The 27,123-nt window shown below is 49.5% G+C and overlaps 1 protein-coding gene across 1 annotated transcript in view; it reads right to left on the reverse strand.

Annotated features, from left to right (window-relative positions):
- Positions 1-377: 377 nt before the first annotated feature.
- The window catches only part of ABHD16A (abhydrolase domain containing 16A, phospholipase), a 31,572-nt gene continuing 4,826 nt past the window's right edge, over positions 378-27,123 (reverse strand). Inside the window, exons 3-20 of the mRNA XM_028719816.2 lie at positions 25,709-25,775; positions 21,516-21,602; positions 20,531-20,616; positions 19,656-19,729; positions 18,469-18,573; positions 16,318-16,432; positions 16,084-16,185; positions 15,048-15,111; positions 13,422-13,471; positions 11,148-11,271; positions 10,012-10,116; positions 8,972-9,035; positions 6,959-7,015; positions 5,854-5,916; positions 4,925-5,001; positions 3,939-4,037; positions 3,135-3,181; positions 378-707 (exon numbers count right to left, since the gene is read on the reverse strand). Coding sequence (XP_028575649.2) covers positions 624-707; positions 3,135-3,181; positions 3,939-4,037; positions 4,925-5,001; positions 5,854-5,916; positions 6,959-7,015; positions 8,972-9,035; positions 10,012-10,116; positions 11,148-11,271; positions 13,422-13,471; positions 15,048-15,111; positions 16,084-16,185; positions 16,318-16,432; positions 18,469-18,573; positions 19,656-19,729; positions 20,531-20,616; positions 21,516-21,602; positions 25,709-25,775 — 1,470 coding nt within the window. The 3' untranslated portion in view covers positions 378-623. The remainder of the gene's footprint in view (positions 708-3,134; positions 3,182-3,938; positions 4,038-4,924; positions 5,002-5,853; positions 5,917-6,958; positions 7,016-8,971; positions 9,036-10,011; positions 10,117-11,147; positions 11,272-13,421; positions 13,472-15,047; positions 15,112-16,083; positions 16,186-16,317; positions 16,433-18,468; positions 18,574-19,655; positions 19,730-20,530; positions 20,617-21,515; positions 21,603-25,708; positions 25,776-27,123) is intronic.

The following is a 27,123-nucleotide window of genomic DNA, read 5'->3' on the forward strand; positions in this document are numbered from 1 at the left end:
TGTCTGTTCTTTTTTGCGGTTTCTTTTTAATGTTTTTGTTTTCTTTTTCTTCTTCTTGTTTTTAGGTATTGTTGATGTCCTGTATATTTCTCTTGTGTTTTTCTTTTCTTTTTTGTAATGTTTAAACTTTAATAAATATTTATAAAAATAAAAAAAAGACATTGGTGATCTTTGCTTCTTCCAGTACACTGGCATTAGTTCGCCTGTCTTCACAAGTGATGTGAATTCTTTTTCGGAGACACCCTTAATGGAATCTTATGAGGAGAGAGGGCGTTTATAAGTGGTCCATGTTTCACAAGCATACAGTAAGGCTGGCAGACCCCCTACTCACCACCCACCTTTCCCAAGTTACATGGGCCAGGAAAAGACTCGGTAAGTATAAAAAAATACCATCTTTATTGTGAACCTCTACAACTGTGTGTGGTTTTATTTTCTGGGCGAAGGAGGGTGTTGGAGGATAAATATTACAGGGGAGAGGAAGCAGATTTACAGCTTGCAGTAGGAGGGTAGCAGAGATGGTCAGACTCACTCACACACACACACACAAGAAAAGCAGATGCACTACGTTGGGTGGTCACGTATCAATACAGGAGGCCTTGACTGGCGCAGGGGTGATGGAGGTGCTATAAGCTCCAAGGGAGGTGAAATTCCTGGGGAGGGAGCGGTGTGCAGTGCGTTGCTTCAAAATTTTGGAGGTGCTTCCGGGCCTGTGGAGTGAGAAGGAGAGAAAACAAGGTTAAAGTGAATTTCCAAGGACAGGATGAGGAAGGCAGTGGGGGAAAAAACATGCAAACTCGGGCAACGGAAGCAACAATCCTCTAGTTTTGCTGGAGAATCAGTAACCAATCATGAGGACACAGGGGGAGGAATGGAAGGAGACAATCTGAGGGCAGAACGTACAGGAAAAGATGCTGAGCTTTGTGATAAAGTATATCTGCTGCTCTCCCCTCCCCCCCCCCCCAAACTGGTCAGAGGTGAAACTAGGGGTGGGCAAATTTCTCCTTTCACCTGTTTTCAGTTCACAACATTTCTGCAGTGTTTGCAATTTTGTTTTATTCTTTTAAAAGTCTCCACAATTTCCCCCCCTCCTAATCAACAGGGTTTTGCATATAATTATGCCTAATAATTTTTTTGCAAGCAATTCCCCGTTAACACATTTTTGTATGTTATTTTCACTAATATGTGCATTTGTACACACTTTCTCTTTACACACACACACACACACACACACGGTTGGAGAAGAATGACTTTCAAAGGACGCTAGTGTTTTGGTTTGTGTGTTGGGAAGCACAAATTATATTAACGTAAGAACCAAACTCCTCCCTCCTTCCCAGGCAAAACCCAGAACTGCTTTTGCTGCCTGCTGGGCAGACCACAATCTTCTACTTCTTTGATGATCACTCATGGGCCGAGTAAGATTGTCTTCCATGAACACGGTCTTAACAGTGAGTCCGTAAGTGACTGTGGAGGCCAATTCTGGATCCACACGTCCTTCCCCGCTGGGGACATAATTTCTGGGCGGGAGTTGATCACGGTGAGGGTTCACCAAGTGTGCTTTCCTCTTAGCACGTTCTCCCTTTCATCCTGAGTTCAAGCGTCTTCAAAGCCCACAACACCTTTGGTAAACTGGAGCACTTGCAGGCCAGTGTTTCCCAGTTATCAGTGTTTATACTACATTTTTAAAGATTTGCCTTTTGTTGACCACCAGCATTACGCTTTCCATTTTGAAGTTGGGAATAGAGTAGTTGCTTTGGAAGACGATCATCAGGCATCCACACAACATGACCAGTCCAACGAAGTTGATGTTGAAGAATCATTGCTTCGACACTGGTGATCTTTGCTTCTTCCAGTACACTGGTATTAGTTTGCCTGTCTTCCCAAGTGATGTGAATATTTTTCTGGAGACACTGTTGATGGCATCTTTCGAGGTGTTAGAGATGGCATTTATAAGTGGTCCATGTTTCACAAGTGTACAGTAAGGTTGGTAGGACAACAGCTCTGTAAACAAGCATTTTGGTTTTGCTGCCTGCTGGGCAGACCACCATACCAACACATGGACCACTGCTTCCTGGGGCCCTTTCCTTTGAGGCCAGTTCCACCAACACTGAACCCAGGCAAGGGCTGATGGCGGCTGCCACACCTACTTCAAGAGGGATTTGCCCCCTTCATGCCAAAAGGGCCATTTCAAGCCAAGAGAGAGCAATCACAGTCAGCAGTGATGGAAGAGGCCATATGCTGCATTTGGTCCTCTATATGTTGACGGGCTCCAACTCCCAACATCCCTGACCATTGGCCATGCTGACCATGGCTGATGGGAGCTGGGAGTCCAGTAAGATCTGGTCCCCAATCCCTGACCTAGAGGAAGAGGATTCCATCACATCTGCCAGGGCTTTCCAAACTTGGGTCTCCAGTTGTGTTTGGACTACAATTCCCATCATCCCTGACCACTGGTCCTAATAGCTAGGGATGATGGGAGTTGTAGTCCCAAACCATCTGGAGACCCAAGTTTGGAAAGCCCTGGCTCAGTCGGTAGAAAATGAGATGCTTAAATATCAAGACCATTCACTGCATGGTATCCTGGGGATGATGCCACAGACAGGACCTTGAGACCTGAAGAACTTTGTGGTCATTCATCATGGAAAGCAGTATACAAAGGAGATGGTGTTGGATTTTCAGAGGAAGAGAGGAGAACTAGCCCTGCAGTACATCGGGGAGAGCTGTGTGGAGAGAGTCTCTTCCTTTAAATTCCTAGGAGTTTATCTCAGTGAAGACCTTACTTGGAAAATCAATACAACCCAGGTGGTTAAGAAAGCCAAACAGAGACTCCATCTCCTCAGAGTATTGCAAAAAAACAATGTCAATCAACATTTGATGATCTCCTTCTACCGGTCAACAATAGAAAGTGTCCTTTCATACTGCATCACAGTGTGGCACGCTGGTTTGACATCAACTGATAGGAAGTGCCTACAGAGGGTGGTGAATACAGCACAAGATATTATGGGCTGTCCCGTGAATCCGCTGGATGAAATAGCGGAAGAACGTTGCCTCAGGAGAGTGAGGAAAATTCTCAGGGATCATTCACACCCTGGCCGGCACTTTCTTGATCTCCTGCCCTCATCGGAAGGGCAACTCACCAGGAACAGTGCAAGCTGCCGTCTTCCTTCAGATGTCATGTCATCACCTTGTTTGAAAAAAAAGAATAAAGGGATGAGGTTAGCAGGATTGAAACAGGCAGCCAGGACTGGTATGGCTAACCCAACACAGTCCAGCTTGCCTCTTCTACGGGGTTATTCGATACCACAAAATGTGGGGATAGATGGCTTTAAAACAGCAACATTTATTACCCACCGTACATCTGTACAGATACCAGAGGGGTGGGGGGAGGGGGAGATGCAACACCACACAAGCCACAATAACAAAACCACAGAACAGCTAGCTCTCAGCCCAAAGGAGAAGCTAAAACTGCACAGCAGGCTACTAAGAAAGCCAAGGTAATTTTAAGCTGTTTTAGTATTTTAACTTTTGATTGTTTTAAAACAGGCACAGGCAAACTCGACCCTCCAGTTGTTTTGGGACTACAATTCCCATCATCCCTGAGCACTGGTCCTGTTAGCTAGGGATGATGGGAGTCAAATAGTCTTCATTGGCACCTCTTATACCCACCCATTCCAACACTGAGTGATCTGTTCTAAACTCCCAGTTGGTCAAGTTACGTTCAAAGGGACTGGTGGCTCCAAGTTCACCACTGGCTAATTCCAGCACACGTACCAAGAAGGACAACGTCCCCAGTCAATCATCCTCATCCTTACTCTTCTGGCGGTTAATGTGGCCGCTAGCCAGTTCAAGCCCGATTGGTCATTATTCCATAACCCCGTTTCCATTTCCCTTCCTCGTTATTCCCTCCTGGTTGCTCTTTCCCCCTCTAGCACAGGCCTCACCGACACTCCAGGGAAAATCTTCTCCGTCTTCGGCTTTGTACGACTTCAGGACAGACAGGCACCAGTCGTCCTCCACTTCGTAGCGGCTATAAACAGAGGCTGCAGGGGCAAGGAAGAGGTTAGCGCGAATGAGGGACTGGCTGCCTGAAGGTTTTCAGAGCCAACTGCGCTGCCCTAGCGGCCAAATGGCAAATTTACTGACACACTGTGGCACATCCTGGAATTCTAGTTTATATATTACCGTATTTTTCGCCCTATAGGACGCACTTTTCCCCCTCCAAAAATGAAGGGGAAATCTGTGTGCGTCCTATGGGGCGAATACAGGCTTTTGCTGAAGCTTGGAGAGCAAGAGGGGTCGGTGCGCACTGACCCCTCTCGCTCTCCAGGCTTCAGGAAGCTATCAGCAAGCCTGGGGAGCCCGCGGGAGTTCCCGCAGGGCTCCCCAAGCAGCGAATAGCAGCCTGCCGCCTGGCGCACGGGGCAACCTGAAGCAGAGCGCCCCTCACGCTGGGCAGACATCGGCCAGCCCCACAAGTTCGGGGGACAGCGGGGAGGCGCAGCACAAGGATAGGTAACGTGATGTGAAGCTGAGACTCCAATACTTTGGCCACCTCATGAGAAGAGAGGACATCCTGGAAAAGACCCTGATGTTGGGAAAGATGGAGGGCACAAGGAGAAGGGGATGACAGAGGACGAGATGGTTGGACAGTGTTCTCAAAGCTACCAGCGTGAGTCTGACCAAACTGCGGGAGGCAGTGGAAGACAGAAGTGCCTGGCGTGCTCTGGTCCACGGGGTCACGAAGAGGCGGACATGACTAAACAACAACAACAACAGGTAACGTGATATTAGCCTCCAAATGTCGTGGCCCCCAAATTTCCATCAGACCACTGCCCATGCTGGTTGGGGCTGATGGGAAGTTTGCAGCTCACCAGACCTGGAGGCGGACCATGTTGTCTGCTCGTGTCCTGGCATTTGCCAACTTTACCTTCCTCCATGGGGGTGGAAGCCTCCAGCCATTCTCGTACGACTCGGATGCCCTCTTCGGCCATGACTTTGGGATACCTGGAGGCAGGGAGAAGCTCGTTGAAACGGATGACAAGCAGCAACAACAAAGAAGGATTAGAAGCGAGGAGAGTCGGTGTTGGGTGCAGAGGGAAGGGCAGCGACACAGAGGAGAAGTTAAGAGAGGGTGAAAAAATGGGGTTACCCAAAAAATCAGGGTATGTGGCTACCCTGCAGAGACATCACCTTGCCAACAAAGGTCCATATAGTTAAAGCTATGGTTTTCCCAGTAGTGATGTATGGATGTGAGAGCTGGACCATAAAGAAGGCTGATCACTGAAGAATTGATGCTTTTGAATTCTGGTGCTGGAGGAGACTCCTGAGAGTCCCATGGACTGCAAAGAGATCAAACCTCTCCATTCTGAAGGAAATCAGCCCTGAGTGCTCACTGGAAGGACAGGTCCTGAAGCTGAGGCTCCAAGACTTTGGGCCACCTCATGAGAAGAGAAGACTCTCTGGAAAAGACCCTGATGTTGGGAAAGATGGAGGGCACAAGGAGAAGGGGACAACAGAGGATGAGATGGTTGGACAGTGTTCTTGAAGCTACCAGCATGAGTTTGACCAAACTGCGGGAGGCAGTGGAAGACAGGAGTGCCTGGCGTGCTCTGGTCCATGGGGTCACGAAGATTCGGACACAACTAAACGACTAAACAACAACAACAATGTGGCTACATGTCAGCCCACAAAAGCGCCACGTAATCGATTTTCAGAACCTTTACAAGTTAGTGGGAAAGCGTGTTTTAGCTTCGCCCTGGCAGTAGTCATGTCACACAGGCGAAAATGTGAGAACAAGGGAACCGACGATAATTTTGAGATGGTGCAGCTGGGACTGTGATTTCAACATCTGCTCACCTGTGCTGCAACAACTTCAGAAGCAAATCATTCCCTCTGTTGGACATGATGTCTTCAGGAACCCTAGAGAACCAGAAGTGCATAGGGTTAGGACTGTATTACTCTTGTGTATTCTACCAAAGATGACATGGTTTTCTCCTAGGCCACCCTCTTCTCTGAGGGACAGCAATTATGTAGAAGCAAGATTTCCGTTATCTCATCGTTCGCATCTGAGCTGGGACAAGTACCGCTTAGCAATGCCGGCCGGATAGCAGATGTCAGGGGCTCAGGAGCAGAGGCACAGGGGAGAGAGGAAATGGAGAGCGAAGGGGAAGAATCTGAGGGCAGCGGAGGGGAGAATGACAGTGACCCGAGAGATTCCATGAGCCTCTCCAGTGAATCAGAAGGGGGCGCCGATGGTCAGGGCAAGGGGGGTCCCAGGGGGGGACGCACCAGAAGCAAAGGGCCAGCGGGGACTCCCAAAGCAGCAGATGGAGATCAGGACCAGCTTCCCCACCAGAGCGTAGTGGGGGGGAAGAGTCCCATGGGTCAGAGCCAGCGTCTCCTCCAGCAGGGAGGGAAGAGGAGTCAGGGCTGACCACGCCTCTGTCGGAGAGTGGGGGAACGGAGGGGAGGTCAGACCCAGCTAGCATCCCCGAAGGGGAAAGCAGTGACAGTAGCAGTGTAACGGTCAGGAGGAAGGTGGCCGGCTGGGCGCGCTCGCCAAGTTCAAATGTACAGGCGCGCGGGACAGCAGAAAACCCGGATTGGGAACCAGGTCCTAAAGCCCGCCAGAAGCAGGGGGAAGACTCAGGGGACTCAGCGTCAGAAGAGTCTAGGAAGGGCAAGACCCCAGCGGACAGGCGGACCCAGAGGAGGAAAGAGCAAAGGAAGAGGTGGAGCAAGGCTAGAGTCTTAAACTGGTGTCTGGGGGGAGGAGACTCAGACGGAGCTTTGGCGGTCTAGAGTTTGAGACGTAGAGCTGCGCGCCGCGGATGTAAAAGCTAAACTGAGCTTCAATAAAGACTGTTCTATATAACAACGAACTGGCGTTGGTCCTTTGTGAGCTGGGACCTAGGGCAGCTCTGACAGCAGACTATTTTTCTCCGCTGCAGTTTTTACTCACGTCGTAGTGATGATCTCATCTTTGGTTCTGCGCACCAGCAACACGGGGCCCTGGTATCTGAAGAGAAGGAGACCATGTCAAGGCACATGCGTTGTCTGAAGATTGTATGCTGCTGCTGAAGCCAAGCTAACGGGGCTCAACAAGACAAATGACTGGGAGATTGGCTAGAAGCCATAGGTACACTGCACTGCAGTTCTCCAAAAGAAGAGCAAACTGTCCGAGTAAACCAACCCAAAATATCCTATGTGAAGCAGATACTGGCACGGTTCAGGCAATCATATCCTGCGGAGAAAGACCCTTTGGCTCCTCCCTTTGCACGAGCCACAATGAAACCAAGAAGCTTCTAAGTACAGTGGTACCTCAGGTTACATGCGCTTCAGGTTACATGCGCTTCAGGTTACAGACTCCGCTGACCCAGAAATAGTACCTTGGGTTAAGGACTTTGCTTCAGGATGAGAACAGAAATCGTGCTCCGGCGGTGCGGCGACAGCGGGAGGCCCCATTAGCTAAAGTGGTACCTCAGGTTAAGAACCGTTTCAGGTTAAGAATGGACCTCCAGAATGAATTAAGTACTTAACCCGAGGTACCACTGTAATTCTAACTTCCTGTTCTGTCCAAAGCAAGAAACTATGGTTTGGAACACGTCAGGATCACAAACCACAGCTGAAAGTTGATGCTGAGATTTTGGCTTGTTCCCAAGCTGGTAACTGCAGCCTCCCAGTATGGATGAAAATGAGAAGCTGTGGTCAGAAACGTCTTGGTTTAATCGTGTCTTAATGCGAAGGGACCTCACGGCAGGTTCACACATATCTTGGCTTAAAAAGCTGAGATGTGGTGGCCTAAACACAGCCGCTGAGTCTGTTGAATTCATGTAATCCAGGTAGCTAAGAGTGCTCATTTGCTATCTCATGGAGACCCGGGGCCAAATTCCAGCTGAAAGCAGACGCTGTCATGATTGTAACCACCAAATGGTTAAACCTCGATTTGGAGGCTGGCAACTCACACAGCTTTCATTTCAACTAGGATCAAATTTCTGGTCCTTGGTGGCTCTGAGGGAAAGCATCTAGGAAAGTACTATGTGGATCAGCCTTCAGCAACGTGGTACACCCCAGTTGTCTTTGGGACCGCAATGCCAAGAGCGTGCCAATGGATGATGGGAGATGTAGTCCGACAATATCTGAAAGGCACCAGGCAGCTGAAGGCTAGTAGAAGGCAAAGACTCAAAGTCGGTCTCAGACAGAATTTCCCATCTCATTCTGCACAGGACCCTCTTAGCATGCCATCCAAATGTTATTTTACATTAGCCTATTGGTCTGGCCACAAGAGCTAAAACACAGCATGTGTGGTACTAGATTCCGTCTTGCTATAGACTGACCCTCCCTTGTTCCACAACACAATCTCAATAAATCCCCAATCCCAGTACCACCGGATCTCTCTCCTCAGCACACTAATCAGACAAAACGTTTCCATGAGCTGAGGGAATCCAGCATTTTGTAACCAAGCCAAATCTGCCCTGGCTCCATTTCTTTCTCCCTCCCCCCCCAAGTATTCCTGGTGATTTGGGGATCCCGGCTACTGCTCCAATAAACGTGACAACTGTTCAGCTGAAGGGTTTAATATTTAACATCACGTGCTTTCCAAGCTGCCATTCAAAGCTACGGCCTCCTGACCGGCAACAAGCCTGAAATTTTATTACAATCGATTCCACGAGAGAGCAATCTGTGTGATGCAATTAAAGCTTTCAGTCAAAAGCCAAGGAAACAGGCTGTTTTCTCAAAAACCCTCTTGAAAGGCAGACAGCCAGCTGCACTCCCCTGTGAAGGAAAAACCACCCCATCCATCTGGGGGCCGCCAGCCTGCCTGTTCTTAAAACCAGCTCATTTCCACCTTCTTTTCACTGATATGCAAAGTCCAGCTTCACTATTCCAAAGATTAGATGTCAACACGTTTGCTAATTTCTCCTCATTTTCCTGTCGGCGCTTTTGACTATCCAGTTTTTCCTTTGCTGCCTACCTGCAAAGCTGTTCCCCATTGTTTAGGTTCAGGTGTTGCCTCACAGTCCTGGTGACCAAGCCCCCTGCGGAAGGAAGGGAAGGCGTTAGATCAGCTTCGTCCACCAGCAAGCACGTCCGTAACTCAATTCTCTCCCGTGGTTTTCACAGTAACCTGGCTTAACTCCCCTCACCCAGAATCACCACTTATTGTGCAGTGGAGATGGGAGAGAGGGCTGGTCACTGACAGGAAGTGGCACAGAGAAAATGGATGCTTAGTAGTTCCCTCCCCAGAGAGGTACGACTGGCACTGTCATTGTAGGCAAAAGCATTCCTCTTTAACCAGACCTTGGACTGACTGACATCCAGTGCCTTTTAAAAATGTGTTGGGGAGAGGGAATGTTATTGGGTTGTTTTTGTTTTTATTACAGTGGTACCTCGGGTTACAGACGCTTCAGGTTACAGACTCCGCTAACCCAGAAGTAGTACCTCAGGTTAAGAACTTTACCTCAGGATGAGAACGGAAATCGCACAGTGGCAGTGGGAGGCCCCATTAGCTAAAGTGGTACCTCAGGTTAAGAACAGTTTCAGGTTAAGAACGGGCCTCCAGAACGAATTAAGTTTGTAACCAGAGGTACCACTGTACGTATTTTGTGTTTCTACACAGTAGAACCTTGGAAGTTGAATGCCTTGAAACTCATACGTTTCGGCTCCCGGACGATCGAAAACCAGAAGTGAGCGTTGCGGTTTCCGTACGATTTTCGAAAGCCGAACATCCGGCGTGTGGTTTCCGACTGCGTGCAGGAAGCTCCTGCAGCCAATCGGAAGCCACGCCTTGGTTTTCGAACTGGTCTGTGAGTCGAACGGACTCCCGGAACGGATTAAATTCAAGAGCCAAGAGAGGGGCTTCCAAGGGTTACTGCTAGGGTGCTGAATGGTTTGAGCACTTGCATATTAACTCTCTGTGGTGGGGTGGATTTTATTTCAAAACAAAACAAATAAAAGGGTCTGAAACCATTTGAGCATAGAAAAGATGTGCATTTTCTGTTTGCTTCCCCTTACTCCAGCTTTCCGGCATGACCTTGAGGGCGAGAGGAACGAGGTCATCGAAGGAGGCGTCCAGAATAAGGGCACTGACATCCGGGTACGACATGGCGGCCCAAGTGGCTGTTGGGTTGGAGGAGAGAAGAGAGAGACAAGAGGAGTTATTGGAGAACTCAAATGTGCGCTGGACAGAGCATCGACGTCACTCCGCTCCCCTGTTTGACTACCACAAAGTTTTGACTCCTTTCCATCCTAAGGCTGAGGTTTCCTGCTCTCAAAACTTATAATACTCCAACTCCCCGCTCTTGTTTATGGCTAGAAATATCAGAACAGTTTGTTTCTTGAAGGCATGGACATGCCTTGTTTGCACTGGCTTATAGAAGGAGAACTTACTGGCGGATCGTGCATTGTGTCAACTCGTGGGGGAAAGGACGGGTGCTATATGGACTTTCCATCTCTGGGCACAAATACCCCCCTCGCCCAATTCCAGGGAGATGACATCATGTGGCCACTGAGACCATTTAACACCAGTCCTGGAAGACCTACATTGGCTCTCAGTATGTTTCCGAGCACAATTCAAAGTGTTGGTGCTGACCTTTAAAGCCCTAAACGGCCTCGGCCCAGTATACCTGAAGGAGCGTCTCCACCCCCATCGTCCAGCCCGGACACTGAGGTCCACCTCTGAGGGCCTTTTGGCGGTTCCTTTGCTAAGAAAAGTGAGGTTACAGGGAACCAGGCAGAGGGCCTTCTCGGTGGTGGCGCCCTCCCTGTGGAACGCCCTCCCATCAGATGTCAAGGAAATAAACAACTATCTGACTTTTAGAAGACATCTGAAGGCAGCCCTGTTTAGGGGAGCTTTTAATATCTGATGTTTTATTTTGCTTTTAATTCTGTTGGGAGCCACCCAGAGTGGCTGGGGAAACCCAGCCAGATGGGTGGGGCATAAATAATAAATTATTATAATTAGGCCTTCAAGAAGGGTTTCCTTCACAAGGCCTTGCACATATTCCCAGGAATCCATGGCAAATCGCATGCTGTCGTTCTCCTGCCTGTTCTAGCCCATCTCTGGCTAATCCCTTTCCCCCTGACTATCACAGCTCTGCCTATCACAGCTCTATCCATGCCTCACAGCTCTGGCTAGCAGTGCTTCTTACCTGTAAAGCCCCCAATGGACCAGGCATAGAGGATGATGTCCTCAGGGAAGAAGCCCAAGCGGTGGATGGCGTACTGCATCACTACATCCATGGCGTTGGCTTCATTCTGAGGCAGCGGCACTCCCTGAGGCAGGAGAGGGAAATGGTCAGCGCAAGGAGAGGCTGGGAGTTAAGACTCTTGGGAGAACTGGGATGATGTCGTGTGCCTGATCAAAGAGAGCCTTCCTTTCCTCTCTGCTTCCTCTCGCTTTTACAGTGGTACCTCGGGTTACATACGCTTCAGGTTACAGACTCCGCGAACCCAGAAACAGTACCTCAGGTTAAGAACTTTGCTTCAGGATGAGGACAGAAATCGGACGGCGGCAGCGAGAGGTCCCATTAGCTAAAGTGGTACCTCAGGTTAAGAACAGTTTCAGGTTAAGAATGGACCTCCGGAACGAATTAAGTACTTAACCCGAGGTACCAATGTATTTTATTTTATCCTTCAGGCAAACCTCCTTTCCCAATTCTTCCTCCTTCCCTATTCCTTTTGTGTCATGTCTTTGAGAGACTATGAGCCTGAAAGCAGGGGCTGTCTGGCTAAGCAATCTTTGTAAGCTGTTCCAGGAACCATCTCAGCCGAAGAGCAGGGTACAAATGCTTCAGATAACAATGGATAAATGAATGATTCCAATTGTTTGCTTGCCCCCTTGAGAAGGATCCTGTCAGGTCTGGGCTGAGGAGGAATAGTGGGGACTGCCTCCCCCTTCTCCTGAACCTTCCTGAGAACAGGAGGACGGTACAGTGGTACCTTGGTTCTCAAACGCCTTGGTACTCAAACAACTTGGAACCCAAACACTGCAAACCCGGAAGTAAGTGTTCCAGTTTGTGAACTTTTTTCAGAAGCCGAATGTGCTCCGTTTTGAGTGCCACAGTTCTGTCTGAGCCATGTGGGGAATGAGAGACTTTAGGACAGAAGAGGCAGCTTCAACACCTGGAAACAATTTGCACGCAGTTACAATGAGCCCTGAATTGCAGCGGGTTGGGCTAGATGACCGCTGGGGTCCCTTCCAACTCTACAATTCTATGATCGTACGACAAGCCCACTTGAAATAGGAGTCATTGCTATTTGTTCTGAAGCATCTGCAATTCTCTTCAGGAAGAAAGCTACCGCTTTGCCAATTTTGCCTTGCTGCATAAGGATATGATGCTCCAGGCCATGGGTTTGGGGTTTTCTGTGCTAGAATCTCCAACACTGATCCAGCACTAAACGGAATGGCATTCTATCGCCGCTTACTGGATGGCAGGGAACTACCCTTCCTTGTGGAAGGACCAATTGCTGTGCTGCTCTCTCTTTTATTAAGGGAGACAGTGCAAAGCAGAGAGCAGAGACCAGGAAGAGAGAAGCCTCGATATCCAGAATTCTGAGTGACTTGAGGAAATGTCTAAATGGAAGGGCACATCTTTCTCACCACTGGAGGCAGGCAGGCACTCACCACCCCCTGTGCCCGATTCCAAATGGGTCCATCTAAATTGGATTTATCCGGACAACATTCACCGGATGGCCTAAAAGTAACCCAATTTAAAATCTTGACGTAACTTGCAAACAGTATGCTCAATAATTGCAAACAGTATGCTCAATAATTTAACAAATAGACTTGGACAACAGCCTGGATGGGAAGATTGGAATGGAATCAGGAAAAGCTGCACTGGTAAACTGGTAAAAAATATATACACACAAACAAAGCTGTACTCGATGGAGGAAAGGATATATGATTTCTGACATGATTGAGAATCGCATGTGGAAAAAAATGAGAACAACAAGAAGAAGGCAGGAACGAAGATACTGGAGATATACTACAGAGGTCCAGACTATGGGAAGCCCAGAACAAATTACAGTGGTACCTCGGGTTAAGTACTTAATTCGTGCTGGAGGTCCGTACTTAACCTGAAACTGTTCTTAACCTGAAGCACCACTTTAGCTAATGGGGCCTCCTGCTGCTGCTGCACCGCCGGGTCATGATTTGTGTTCTCATCCTGAAGCAAAGTTCTTAACCTGAAGCACTATTTCTGGGTTAGCGGAGTCTGTAACCTGAAGCGTATGTAACCTAAAGCGACTGTAACCCGAGGTATCACTGTAATAATTAATAATTTGGACTGTAATTTGGTTGTTTTTTAGTTTATTGTTTTTAATTGGATTATGATTATATGGATATGTTAATAGACTGTTTTTATTGGAAAATTTTAAAAAATGATTTAAAAAAATAAAAATTATAAAATCTTGACGTAACTCACCGTGCTGCCTGCAAATCCGGGGTGATTCCATCCCAGCACTGAGAATCCAGCTAAAAGAGAAAGAGAGAGGGTGAATTCATAGGAGGTAAGGCTGTCACTGGGCACGATGGCTGCGTTTTAACTTGACCGTCAAGAGGCATTCCGCCTCTAAACATTGGCTGCTGGAAATCGCAAGTGGGGAGAGGTGCTGTCATGGGTGACTGGCATGATGATGATGATACGATTTGTATATTGCCCTATACCTGGAGATCTCAGGGTGATCCACAACATAAAATCACAGCATACATTTTAAAAATAAAGACAACCCCATAATCCTCCCCTCTTCCACAAGACATTCTAAAAGGGCATCGGATGTTAATCAGCCAAAGGCCTGGTTAATGAGGAATGTACCGTATTTTTCGCACCATAGGACGCACCAGACAATAGGACGCACCTTGTTTTAGAGGGGGGGGAAACAAGGGGGGAAAAATCTCCCCCTCTCTGCCCAGCGCCCCTTCAGCGAAGCGGCAGGAGGCGTTGCGCAGAGAGGGGGAGAATTTTCCCCTTTTGTTTCCCCCCCTCTAAAACAAGTTGCCGTTTAAGGTGCGTTCAGTCGCCTTCAGGCGGCTACCTTGGAAGCCTGGAGAGGGGTCTGTGCGCACCGACTCCTCTCCTCTCCAGGCTTCAGGTTCCTTTCAACCTGCTCCTTGGGGCTGGCAGGGGGAAGCCCACCACCAGCCCCAAAGAGCAGGTTGGGGAGAAGCGGAAAGGCGCGCAGCGGAGAGGCTCCTGCCACAGCCGTCCGTCACCCTCTAGCTGGGAGAGGGTCGTGGAGGGCTTTAGCCCCGCGCGCGCTCTCCCGGTTGGAGAGGTGACGCGCGGCTATAGAGGCTCCTGCCATAGCTGCGCATCACCTCTCTCCAGCCAGCAGAGGGTCGCGGGGCTATGGCTTCTTCGCTCCATAGGACGCACACACATTTCCCCTTCATTTTTGAAGGGGAAAAAGTGCGTCCTATAGAGCGAAAAATACGGTATCTCATGAACAAGGGCTTGGAAAGCCCAGCAGGTTCTGCCCTAAGCAGGTCCCCACAAGCTTCACAAAATGTCGCCTCTGCTTCTTTGGTCGAAGGACATTTTCACTTGTTAGCCTGTTCGTGCGGCGCCACTTCCAAGTTGCAATAAACAAGGAATTGCCATTCATTTTATCAAGTGGAACAGCAACTGAAGTACAGCATTTGGGGAGCAGAAGAAGGAAAGATCGGTTTTTTCTCCCCAGCAAGATTTGAACGTATCAGTGCCGAGCATATCTCTGCATCCCAGGGAAGGGCACGTATGAGTGGAGAGTTGCACAGATGATAAAGTCACCTGCTTTCTGGTTCAGTCGCAGAAATATCTGAAGAGGCAGCAAAAGGCAATTCACAAGTCCCCAGCACCACAGTCAAAAATTCCTGCATCAGGTTCTGGGAATCAGAACGTCTTGACTGAGCAACTCTGTCCAAGCTGGAAAAATGGAACTAGAACGGTTGCGCCCAAATGTGCTTCCCTCTCTCAAACAGCACAATGCAAAGTTCCAGGAGAATCTTCCATTCTAACCCTAACAGTTTTGCTTTGTTTTTTGGTGGGGAAAAAGAGAGACTTGAATCATACCATCCAGCGGGGTGGAGAGGCAGCCAACTTCATAAAAGCCCGCATTTCCTTCACAGCAAATAACCTGCAGAGAAAAAGGGAGAGAGGGAAGCTATTATGTTTGAAGCCAGCAGGAGATGTACCTTGCAGTAAGCCAAATCAGGAGGAACGTCTGCACCCCCATTGTTCAGCCCGGACACTGAGGTCCAGCTCCGAGGGCCTACTGGCGGTTTCCTCACTGTGAGAAGTGAGGTTACAGGGAACCAGGCAGAGGGCCTTCTCAGTGGTGACGCCCGCCCTGTGGAACACCCTCCCACCAGATGTCAAGGAAATAAACAACTACAGTGGTACCTCGGGTTAAGTACTTAATTTGTTCTGGAGGTCCGTTCTTAACCTGAAGCACCACTTTAGTTAATGGGGCCTACTGCTGCTGTGCCGATGCACGGTTTCTGTTCTCATCCTGAAGCAAAGTTCTTTACCTGAGGTAATATTTCTGTTGGGAATCATTCTGAACAGAAACATGTTTATACTTTTAAGAACAGTTTTTGTGAGCTCTGGGCTAATTGGTTGCAGCTGGCCATGGCTACAAAAGGAGAAAAGCTGCCGTTTGAACCCTGCCTGTAGGGAAAACACCCACAAGCTTTGCTGTTTGTTGTTTTTGAAATAAAACCTTTATTTAATTTGGTTTTACACCTGTCTCATGGAGTCAGAGTCTCTGCCATCTGCCACCAGTGGAAAATCCCCCTCTAACGATTTCTGGGTAAGTGGAGTCTGTAACCTGAAGCGTATGTAACCTGAAGTGTATGTAACCCGAGGTACCACTGTATCAGACTTTTAGAAGACATCTGAAGGCAGCCCTGTTTAGGGAAGTTTTTAATGTTTTATTGTGTTTTTAATATTCTGTTGGGAGCCGCCCAGAGTGGCCAGATGGGCGGGGTATAAATAAATTATTAAGTATTATATTATTATTATTATCGCTTTCCTTCATCTCTTGCCCCTGCACAGCACTGGATGAATGAACAAGATCTTAGGCGCTGGTCCTTGGGTGTCAACTCACCAGTTTCCTGCCTTGGCGCTCAGAGGTCTCTCTGCGGTCCATGAACATGGTGTCGATTTCATTTCCATCGCAAGCCGCCAGCTTCGCTCGCTTCCCGTTGCACTGCAACATACAAGAGGGACAGAGCACGGTTGGGATTTAAGCCTCTTAGCTTCCCAGGTGAGAAACGAAGCCGGGAAGCAGCATCCGGCTACAGAGAAACCGATGGCAGCTTCTCAGCTAGCTGGCACTCACTTCCTCCACCAGCCGGGCCTGCCCTTGGAGCAACATGGGCATGAGGGCCTTCTGCAGCAGATACACGGAGCCTGGGTACAGCATGCGTCGTCCAAAGGTGTGAGCCACTATGAAGCTGTCAAGGAAAAAAGAAAAGAAAAGGAGGAATAAGGGATCGGTGTCTCCAAAGCATGCATCCGCCATGCTGAGCTTTGCACTGAGGGAGTCTCCAACCATGGATGCATAACTCAGTGGAAAGTTTGGGGCTCATTGCACCCACAGTCAACCATGCTCTGGGCTCTTCGACTTCTTGCACCCACGACAAAGACAAACAAGCAGACAAATGAAGAACTATAGTGATCAGGTGGGATTGCTATGAGGAATTATAACAAATATAGAGTAAGCCATCTGTGTCAGCAGTGAAAGCATTGCGTTGACCGGGTTTAAACTATTTTGATATGATTCTTGATCAATCCACACCTCTGCATCCCTGTTCCATTTCTCTTTCTTCACAAGTCACGTACACACAGACAGACAGGCGTCCTGGGTCATCAAAGACAGTGGGCAGTTTCTTTGCTGTAGCTTTTCTGATATGTTAATCCCAGGATGTTAATCTTAGGGCCAGGAAACAGGTCTCACATAAAGGTGATAATGATCGCTGTCCTCCTGGCCATCTTTCTTATCATGTGTATTGATTGTTTATGACCTCCGGGGTTGCTGAATGCACTTCTTTGTAGTTTTCATTCATTTACCCAAAAGTATGCATGCCTAACTAGTGTTTGTAGTTTAACTTTGTCCCCACGTGGGGTTTGTTGAAATGCTCAGAAGAAATCTGATTTGTTCTTACGAACACTCTGTAAAAAGTTCTTTTGTGAATAAAACGACCTGGGCTGAGGGGTAGAGAGACAGATTATTATACGCACCTGTCAGGGGCTCAGCCACAGGGGAAAGAGGAGTTGGAGAGCGAAGAGGAAGGATCTGAGGGGAGCTTAGGAGGGTATGACAGTGACCGGGAGATTCCATGAGTCTCTCCAGCGAATCAGAAGATTCCCAGAAAGAGGCGCCCAGGGTCAGGGCAAGGGGGGCCAGCGGTGAGTCCCCAAGCGGCAGCTGGAGATCAGGGCCAGCTTCCCCGCCAGAGCGTAGCGGGGGGGGGGGGGGGAGAAGCCCACAGATCAGAACCAGCGTCTTCTCCAGCAGGGAGAGAGAGTGAGTCAGAACTGACCACGCCTCCGTCGGAGAGTGGAGGGGCGGAGCGGAGGTCAGTTCCAGCCAGCCCCCCCGAAGGGGGAAGCAGTGACAGGAGCAGTGTAGCCGTTAGGAGGAAAGTGGCCAACTGGGCGCGCGCGCCAAGTTCAAATGTGCAGGCGCGCGGGTCAGCAGAAAATCCGGATTGGGAGCCAGGTCCCAAAGCCCGCCGGAGACAGGGGGAGGAGTCAGAGGAATCCGCCTCCGAAGAGTCCAGGAAGGGTGGGACCCCAGGGGGCAGGAGGACCCAGAGGAGAAAAGAGCAGAGTTGGGGTGAGCAGAGGTGGAGCAAAGCTCGGGTGTTAAACTGGTGTAGGGGCGGGGAAGAGTCAGACGGAGCTTCGACGGTCTAGAGATACAGACGTAGGGATGCGCGCCACGGATGTAAAACCAACAATGAACTTCAATAAAGACTTTTGTATATAAAGAGACACTGGCGTTGGTCCTTTGTGAGCTGGGACCTGAGGCACCCCTGACAGCACCCTTCCCAGAGTCTTGCTGGTTCAAGCCTCTGTGTGTATTCTTATTAATCAGAGTTCAATCCTTCCTTTACTTTGAGAACGCCTCAAAGAACCTACCCTCATGACACCGACACAATAACTCTGCACATATACTGAGGAAAATAAGGATCGTTACCCGCCTTCTTTCTCCCCACCAACCTCACCATGTCTATGACAACAATGTCTCACAGCGAATATAACTGACCTGTAGAAAGGACTCTATGAATTGAAAACAGAGACCCTGGTTAACTATGAAAACCCTACCCTGAGTAGGATATGAGACAGCCAGTCTTTAGAGCACATTCAAGTTGGGCTCCTGGCATGTCAGAGGCCAAGCGCTGATAACTGTGGGCATTAGCAGGGAGGGGCTCATGCTTCTGAGCTATACTTTGCAAAAGGGCAAAGAGCGACAAAGGAGGTTTACCTGGCAATCTGGCAGGGCAGCTTCTTAAGGGCGTGGAGGAAGCCGTTGACAGCACTCCGGTGCTTTGGTTCTGACCGCAAGAGGGGAACGTTTCGGGAATCTGACCTGCAGGAGGGAGTTGGAAGTGACTACCCCGACTTTTCTCTGGTGCCCTTCAGGTGCTCGGGGAGCTACAAGACTCCGTCAGCTCCATGCCCCAAATATCTGGAGGGCAACAGGTTAGCAGAGAACATATGCACATCTGGGAGGTAAATAGGCAGCTATGTACCCCAACTAAAAGATGAAGGGAGCCCTGATCATTAGGTCCAGTCGTGGCCGACCCTGGGGTTGCGGCGCTCATCTCGCTTTACTGGCCGAGGGAGCCGGCGTACAGCTTCCGGGTCATGTGGCCAGCATGACTAAGCCGCTTCTGGCGAACCAGAGCAGCGCACGGAAACGCCGTTTACCTTCCCACCGGAGTGGTACCTATTTATCTACTTGCACTTTGACGTGCTTTTGAACTGCTGGTGGGCAGGAGCAGGGACCGAGCAACGGGAGCTCACCCCATCGCGGGGATTCGAACCGCCGACCTTCTGATCGGCAAGTCCTAGGCTCTGTGGTTTAACCCACGGCGCCACCCGCGTCCCTTCTAATTTTTGCACATTACCCCAACTAGGTAATGTGCAAAAATGACGCGCTGGAATTTACATACATTTGCCGGTGAATGTGCAAAGTCTCCAAGGAAGAATGTGCACAGCAACCAGAAATGTATGAAATGTCTCAACCGATGAATGCTCTTTCCACATCACATGGAGACGTCATGCATTGGCTAGCATGCAAATCCCCAGCTAATGCTGGGGATGTCTGGAGATCCTGGATAGCTCAGTGGGTTAGAGCGTGGTGCTGATAACGCCATGGTTGCAGGTTTGATCCCTGCATGGGATGGCTGCATATTCCTGCAGTGCAGGGGGTTGGAACAGATGATCCTCAGGATCTCTTCCAACTCTACAATCCTAGGATTGTGGACATTGCTGGACCTTTATGCATATTCACATCTACCGAAGCATAACATGATTAACTATATAAGGGAAGCCTATAGCAGGAAACACCGGCTTTTCCTAAGCGAGAGCTGCCTTCATGGGTAAGGAATATGGAGAGTGGAGAAGAGACTAGGAGGCCAGACTCCTGTTTCCTCCCAACCCACTCACCGACTCGTAGCTTCATCCCACCGGAAATCCACAGGCCAGCTCCGGAAGTCAAAGTTGTAACTGGCGAGTTTCTTCTGCAATGCGGAGAAAGCGTGAGAAAAATCACGGATGTAGACGCTGAATCAATGGGTCAACAAAGCTTCTGGCTCAATAGCCTTTCAGACACAGGCTGGGAAGGAGGCAAACCTTTCGCCTATTTCAGCTGACGCTCAATATTTCCCCCGGGATCAACCAACCTTTCCCAGGATCAATTGAGAAGCATGTGTCAGGCTTCTGGGAATCAGCTTCCTCCCCCTTGGCCACAGATAAGCAGAACAAAGGAAAAGGAGTCTTTGTACCAGTTAGAATCTTTAAGAATTACAGCAAGAGACACAGAACGCATCTCTCTAGAACGGCGGCGCTCCCAATTAAGGCTTACTCCCCTTCCATCCCTATTAACCTACATCACTCCTATGTCTTGTAACCTGAGTTTGTACCCTCTGTGCTTTCTGTTCTGCCACTTTCTCAGCTCTCCTTAACCTTGGGGAAAGCGGATGGATGCTTTCCAGAGACAGTGAATCTGTTAAGCCTCTCTCTTCCAGTGTTTCTTCTCCAAGCTGTTCCCCATCCAGTATTTCCCAGCTTCTGCCTTCTGAACTACGCCCCTCTGCAAGGCACTGTTCCAAATCTATACTGTCCTCCTGCTTCTGGGAAGATTCGGGATCAGGAGGAGGGGGTGGCTGCCACTGGCGAGGAGTAAGTCTAAAGAGATCAGGAATGGGGAACCTGCGGCCTTCTAGATGTTGGGATTGCAGCTCCCAGAGGGTAGTCAGGAGATGATGGGAGGGCCTTGGGAGACAATCAGGATGGGGCCTGTCAATCGCTGCCACTCTTACCTTGTGCTCAGGAGTGCCATATCGGTGTGCATCCTCTAGGATGGTGATGAACTGGATATACTGGGGGTTTGTCCAGCGACCGATGCCTGAGAAGAGGAAAAGCTTTCAAGGACTGAAGCCCTACAGCATCTGGCTGCCTCTTCTGCTCCAGCACCCACAAAGCACCACCTCCCCACTCACTTTCTTCCCACCCCTCCTCAAAAGCTCTCTCTTCTATGAAGCCTTTCGTTTAACCCCTTGATATCACAAATATTATTGCTGTCGTTCTCGCCCACTGGCCGTTCTCCTGGTCGAAGTGTTGTTTGGAAGCTCCTTGGGGCACAGACGTGACTTTTTCCCTTGTGCTACCCTGCCAAGGTGGGTTGAATCCAAGTAAGTCAAAATCTGAAGCAGACTCGCTGAAACCAGTGGCGACTAACTAAAGTCTATTGATTTCAGCCAGTCTGCTTTTAGCTAGATGCAAATCATCATGTTTACTTTGCTTAATCTGCTGTTTTCTTTCTGTTTTACTGAATTTATAATTGTGGTGTGGCGTGATAGCTTCTAGGTAGCTTCCCCACCGCCCCCAACATGTTGTGAACTGCCTTCCAAGACCCACGAAGGAAACATGCAAATGTTTAAATGCATTGAGGGCCCTACAGAAAAAATATGAATCGGACAATTTCATGCCACCAAAATCCAAGGAAGGCAATGATGGCTCTTGACTCAATGGATAAGGTTTCCAAGACATTGTTGGGTTCCAGTCAATGCTGGTCCTACTTGGAGTAGACCTGCAGAAATTAATGAACATGGCTAACTTGGGTCTATCAATTTCAATGGATTTGCTCTGAGTAAAACATAGATGACTACAACCCCCAGCTCCCGTCAGCCCCAACACGCATTGCCACTAGCCAGGAATAATGTGAGTTGTAGTCTGGGGATATTGGGCATGGGGCATAGGTTCCCCACTTCTGCCAAGAGCCTTCAGACTCCAGGAAACGCTCACCTCTGAGGCAGGCGATTCCCGCCAGCAAGAGCAGCATGGTCCCGGCATAGTGAGAGATCGCAACAACTTTCGACATCGTCAAATACCCTGGAAAGAGAGACAGGCAAAGAGGGGGAGGCAGTCAGAACAAGCACACAGAACCTCAAGAGGCTGCTTTGCACGGGGTGCTTTTCTTACAGCGAAAACTGCGCTCAGAACGTTTATTCTATCCCAGGGGTCAGCAACCTTTTTCAGCCGTGGGCCGGTCCACCGTCCCTCAGACCACATGGGGGGCCGGACTATATTTTGAAGGGAAAAAATGAACGCATTCCTATGCCCCACAAATCACCCAGAGTTGCATTTTAAATACAAGGACACATTAAAAACAGGCTGATTCCTGGAGCGTCCGCAGGCCGGACTGAGAAGGCGATTGGGCCGCATCCGGCCCCCGGCCCTTAGGTTGCCTACCCCTGTTCTATCCCATGGGAAGAACACATAAGCAATTTGCCATCAGTGCACAAAGGGCAAAGGCCAGCATCTCCCGAGCACAGCGATTGCAGCGAGAAAGCCGTTCGGTGTGCTTACGCGAAAGAGCATTGGCGGCCAGCAGAGGGCTGCCTGCAGGAGAATGGCCCCTCCACAGCCCCGGTTACCCGTCACATTGCTGCGATTCATCCGGCCTATGCATGTTGAAACACTTGGCAGTTGCACTGTGAACATCAATAGGGCGGCAGGATCCGAAAAACGTAACAAACGGGCCCAGCCACAAAATGTTGCCATGCACCTTCACTTCCTAGAAGGAATGCTTTTGTTCAGGGATCTGCCAGGTGGGTCTCCCTTTTTCCAGGATGCTATATGCTGTTAGGCTCCAGCAGAACATAACACACCCATTTTTCTTTTAAAATGACCACTATTCTGTAGCTACTGGGCAGGCCCGGACATCAGATGCTGTTGTTTTTTTAAAAAAATATTTTCTGTCCTTCTGCAAAGCTGAAGGCTTCTCTGAACATGTTGTTAACTCTCTCTTCCCTCACCCCGTTTGCCCCATTTTGGCAACTACAGTGGTACCTCAGGTTCCATACGCTTCAGGTTACATACTCCGCTAACCCAGAAATAGTGCTTCAGGTTAAGAACTTTGCTTCAGGTTGAGAACAGAAATAGTGCTCCGGCAGTGCGGCAGCAGTGGGAGGCCCCATTAGCGAAAGTGGTGCTTCAGGTGAAGAACAGTTTCGGGTTAAGTACGGACCTCCGGAATGAATTAAGTACTTAACCCGAGGTACCACTGTATTCTATTGGCCCTCATTACCCAAGATTACGATTTGAGGGACGCATTAAATGATCACATTATTCACGTGGGATATAGACACCTCATGCAACTAAACAGAAACAATGCAACATGTCAGACACTGAGCTGACTGAAATTAATAATCATTTAAGATGAACTCTGGGATGCGGGTGGCGCTGTGGGTTAAACCACAGAGCCTAGGACTTGCCGATCAGAAGGTTGGCGGTTCGAATCCCCGCAACAGGGTGAGCTCCCGTTGCTCGGTCCCAGCTCCTGCCCACCTAGCAGTTCGAAAGCACATCAAAGTGCAAGTAGATAAAGAGGTACCACTCTGGCGGGAAGGTAAACAGCGTTTCCGTGTGCTGCTCTGGTTTGCCAGAAGCGGCTTAGTCATGCTGGCCACATGACCCAGAAGCTGTACGCCGGCTCCCTCGGCCAATAAAGCGAGATGAGCGCCGCAACCCCAGAGTCGGCCACGACTAGATCTAATGGTCAGGGGTCCCTTTACCTAAGATGAATTCCACACCAGTCTCAGAAGCAAGGTTGTCAATAGGCCAGGGGCATTGTGACTTCGGCACCTGAAACCATGAAGGCTTCAGACTTGTGCCCCCTCCAAAAAAGGCGGGGGGAGTGAGGAGGGTAGCCTGAGATTCTTAGAGACTGACAGAAGAAGCTCTTCTGCCAATAACAAATCCTTGAGTGGGGTGTGTGTGAGAGAGATAATAAATTATGTTTTCCCATGCTGTTAGGAAGATTAAAAATGCCTCGTGCTGCCGAAGTTATTTTGAAAATAATATAACTATAATTCTGGGGAAAGCAAGGCTCTCGCTGAGTGCAATGGCCAGTCTGGGAAAACCTGCTGCTCCTGTAGCATTTGTGCTGCTTATTGAATGCATTTAGCCACCTTTCTAAAGAAAACAGGCTGAAGGTAGCCGGCAATTGAAACACACACACACGACGGGATTAATGCCCAGACGGGAGACAGCCGGGAGCCCCACGTAAGCTGAGCTGAGCTTTGAAAAGAGGAAGCCCAATGTACGTCCAATGATACGCGCCTGTTTTCCAAGTGTAATAAAATATTTGCCGAGTTGCTAAGAGACCAAGCGGTGATGCAGGATGCGGCTCACCGCCCCGATTCAAATTTCACCCCGACTATGAACTCACTAGGAGGCCCCGGGTTCACCCCTCCCCAAAATATAATGGGGGGGGGGGAGAGGAAGATTACCACTGGCAAACTTTGGGAAGTGGAGGAGGGGGAAACCCCACTCACCCAAAAATCCGAGGAAACATTTGCAGGGCAGAAGTCAGCCTTGCAAAATCTCCTTGTCATTCTCCACACAACATGCGCACAAGGAATCCTTTGTCTGGCCCTGAATGGCAGCTGCCTCGTGACACAGGGCAGTTCCCCGAGAAAGAACGGCAATCTCCTATAAGGAACAAACATTTATTGGAGCAAGAGCGTATTGCGCTGGTCGTGGCCCGACTGCACTGGCTGCCAATTAGTTTCTGGGCCCAATTCAAAGCATTGGTTTGTGACCTTCAAAGCCTTAAATGGCTCAGGACCGCAATCGCAATACCTCAGGGATTGCCTCTCTCCATAAAGGTAAAGGACCCCTGGATGGTTAAGTCCAGTCAAAGGCAACTATGGGGTTGCGGCGCTCATCTCGCTTTCAGGCCAAGGGAGCCGGCGTTTGTCCACAGGCAGCTTTCCGGGTCATGTGGCCAGCAGGACTAAACCGCTTCTGGCACAACGGGACACAATGATGGAAACCAGAGCGCAGGGAAACGCCATTTACCTTTCTGCTGCAATGGTACCTATTTATCTGCTTGCACTGGCGTGCTTTCCGACTGCTAGGTTGGCAGGAGCTGGGACAGAAGCAACGGGGATTCGAACCGCCAACCTTCTGATCAGCAAGCCCAAGAGGCTCAGTGGTTCAGACCACAGCGCCACCTGCATCCCTCCCTCTCTCCATATAAACCTTTCTTTGTGTGCGACTTCTGTGGGAGGTCTGTAGGCTGGCAATATTCCTTTTTTGAAGACGCCCACATTACCAGCCCTCGCTGCCTCTGGCAGGAGTGGATTTCACAGCTTTAAGTACGGGTTGTGTGAAGACGTCCTTTCTCTTGCCCGACTGACCCAACAACAATACGAAACAAAAGAACAAGAGCAAGGTCACCCCCTGACAGAAGCCAGCAGGAAGGTTTACTTATTTATTAAATTTAGATAACGGCCCTTCATCCGAAGATCTCAGGGTGCTTCACAGGATGAAAATGCAGGGTAAAAGCACGAAATAAAGAGTTTAAAAACAAAAACAAGACGTGGTGCACAGCCTCTGCTGTCAGGGGGTACTTTTGGCTCGCCAGTAACTTTAAATTTATTTCTCAGGGCACACCAGCAGTTTTCTTGTGGCAACGATAGTGTTTTTCAGTGCAAATTTTAGGATTTTCTGCCTTGACCTTATACCATGGTCAGACCGCCGGTCCCTGTAGCTTAGGGTTGGCTGTGCCAGGTGTGGGAGCCTCCAGATGTTGCTGAATTGCCAACTCCCATCAACCCCAGAGGGCAGGGCCAGGGAATGATGGGAGTTGTAGTTCAGCAATGTCTGATGAGCTGTAGCTTCTCTGCATGTGGTATAAAGAATCCTAAGCAGCATGGATTCAAGGTGTGACACGGCGTAAGGCGGCTTCTGCACCTCGTTCATCCTACCAGGCAGCGGACATCCCGTGTTTTGGATACAAATCTTTCCAAGATCTACCTGGAGAGGCCGGGGATTGAACCTGGAGCCTTCCGCATGCAAGACAAGTGCTTTACCACTGAGCTAACAGTGCCGCACCCCCATAACCTCCCAGCGTCGGAAGCTTTCTAGCGCTACGCTTGAGCCAGCAGCACCTTGCCAAAGAGTTTGCCCAGAGAGTAGCAGCCCGTTACCTTTTCTGTACAGGTAAAACACAGCGAGCGGGGAAGAGTAGTAGGAAATGGACCACAGCACGGAAGCCTGCAGGGACAGAGCAAAGGAACGGCGTAAGTCACACAGAGAGCAGGCTTTCCCTAGGCATTTTTGGGGGCTCATTGACGAAGGCCCTGGTGTTTTAAGCGACAGAGAGAAGGGAGCCAAGGGAGCCGGTTTAATGCTCAGGGAGACGAGAGAATCAACTCTGCAATGTGCAGCACTGCATCCATGGCTACTAGCGGAAGCCAAGGGGGACCGGGTTGCGAGTAAACATGCTTTCACTGAGCTGCTCCTAATGAGGTCTTGCTTCTCTCAACAACCTCTTAGTAAAAGGTTACATTCTGGGCCAGGGAGAGGTGGAAACCCAAATTCCTCGGGACGGGCACCAGCTGTCCTACACATGATTATGCAGGATGAATGGCACTCTGGATTGCACCATCGTAGAATGGAGGATCATGTGAGGGACGTGTGCCGGGATTCTTGAATGCTTCCCCATGTAAACAAACAAACAGCCCTCCACGCCTGTAGAAAACGAGTGCAACAGGGGGAAAGGTTTAATGCATTCGTTCCCTGCCGTGCTAGATTATTACATGCAAGAAAGAAGACTGGTTTTATTTTATTTTTAAGCCCTCCGCCAATGGTTCAGTGCAGAATGTGATCTCATCAATCTATTACCTCACTATGTGCCAGGACTTCAGTAAAATGAAGAAGGAAGGGCCTGGACCACGTTGGGTGGCAGATCACGGAATCATGGTTTTGAAAATTGCCCCCTCACACACAGAGTGCTTTTTCTGGGGGTACGCAGACCCCTAAACATTTTGTGAATCTTTGTACTTTTGTCCATTTACTGTATTTATTTCCCCCAATTTGAACACACTTTCTCTCTGTGTATGTATGTATGTACACACACACACACACACACACACACACACACCTCAAACCTTCCTGCCAGCAGAAAACAAGCATAGCAGGGACTGGACTATATTCTGGGCTGTCCCTCATAGGCTGCATGGTTTAATATTTAACTTGCAGTAAGCTTCTGGGGTTTTGCTTTGCTTTAACATGGGGGGGGGGGCTATTGAACTACCTGCAAGCTAAGTCAGGGGCATAGGAAGGGAGGTGCAGGGGATACGGCCCGCCCCGGGTGTCATCCCTGAGGGGGGGGGGACAAAATGGCACACCACAGGTGGCGGAACGTACAGTGGGGCCTGGCCTGCAGTATGCCCAACCCATGCGTCTCTCTCGGGAGTGACGGGTGGCTTGGGGCCCCGCGCTGCCTGAAACAGCAGCGTGGGGCTTGCGTGGACAGCTCACCGCAGCACCCCCGTCTGTGCCCCTGAGTTAAGTGGAACCCCCAAAGCTTCCAACACATTTTGCAGAACGAGTACACTGC

The sequence above is a fragment of the Podarcis muralis genome, chromosome 2 (genome assembly GCF_964188315.1).
Source record: "Podarcis muralis chromosome 2, rPodMur119.hap1.1, whole genome shotgun sequence".
Taxonomy (NCBI): domain Eukaryota; kingdom Metazoa; phylum Chordata; class Lepidosauria; order Squamata; family Lacertidae; genus Podarcis; species Podarcis muralis.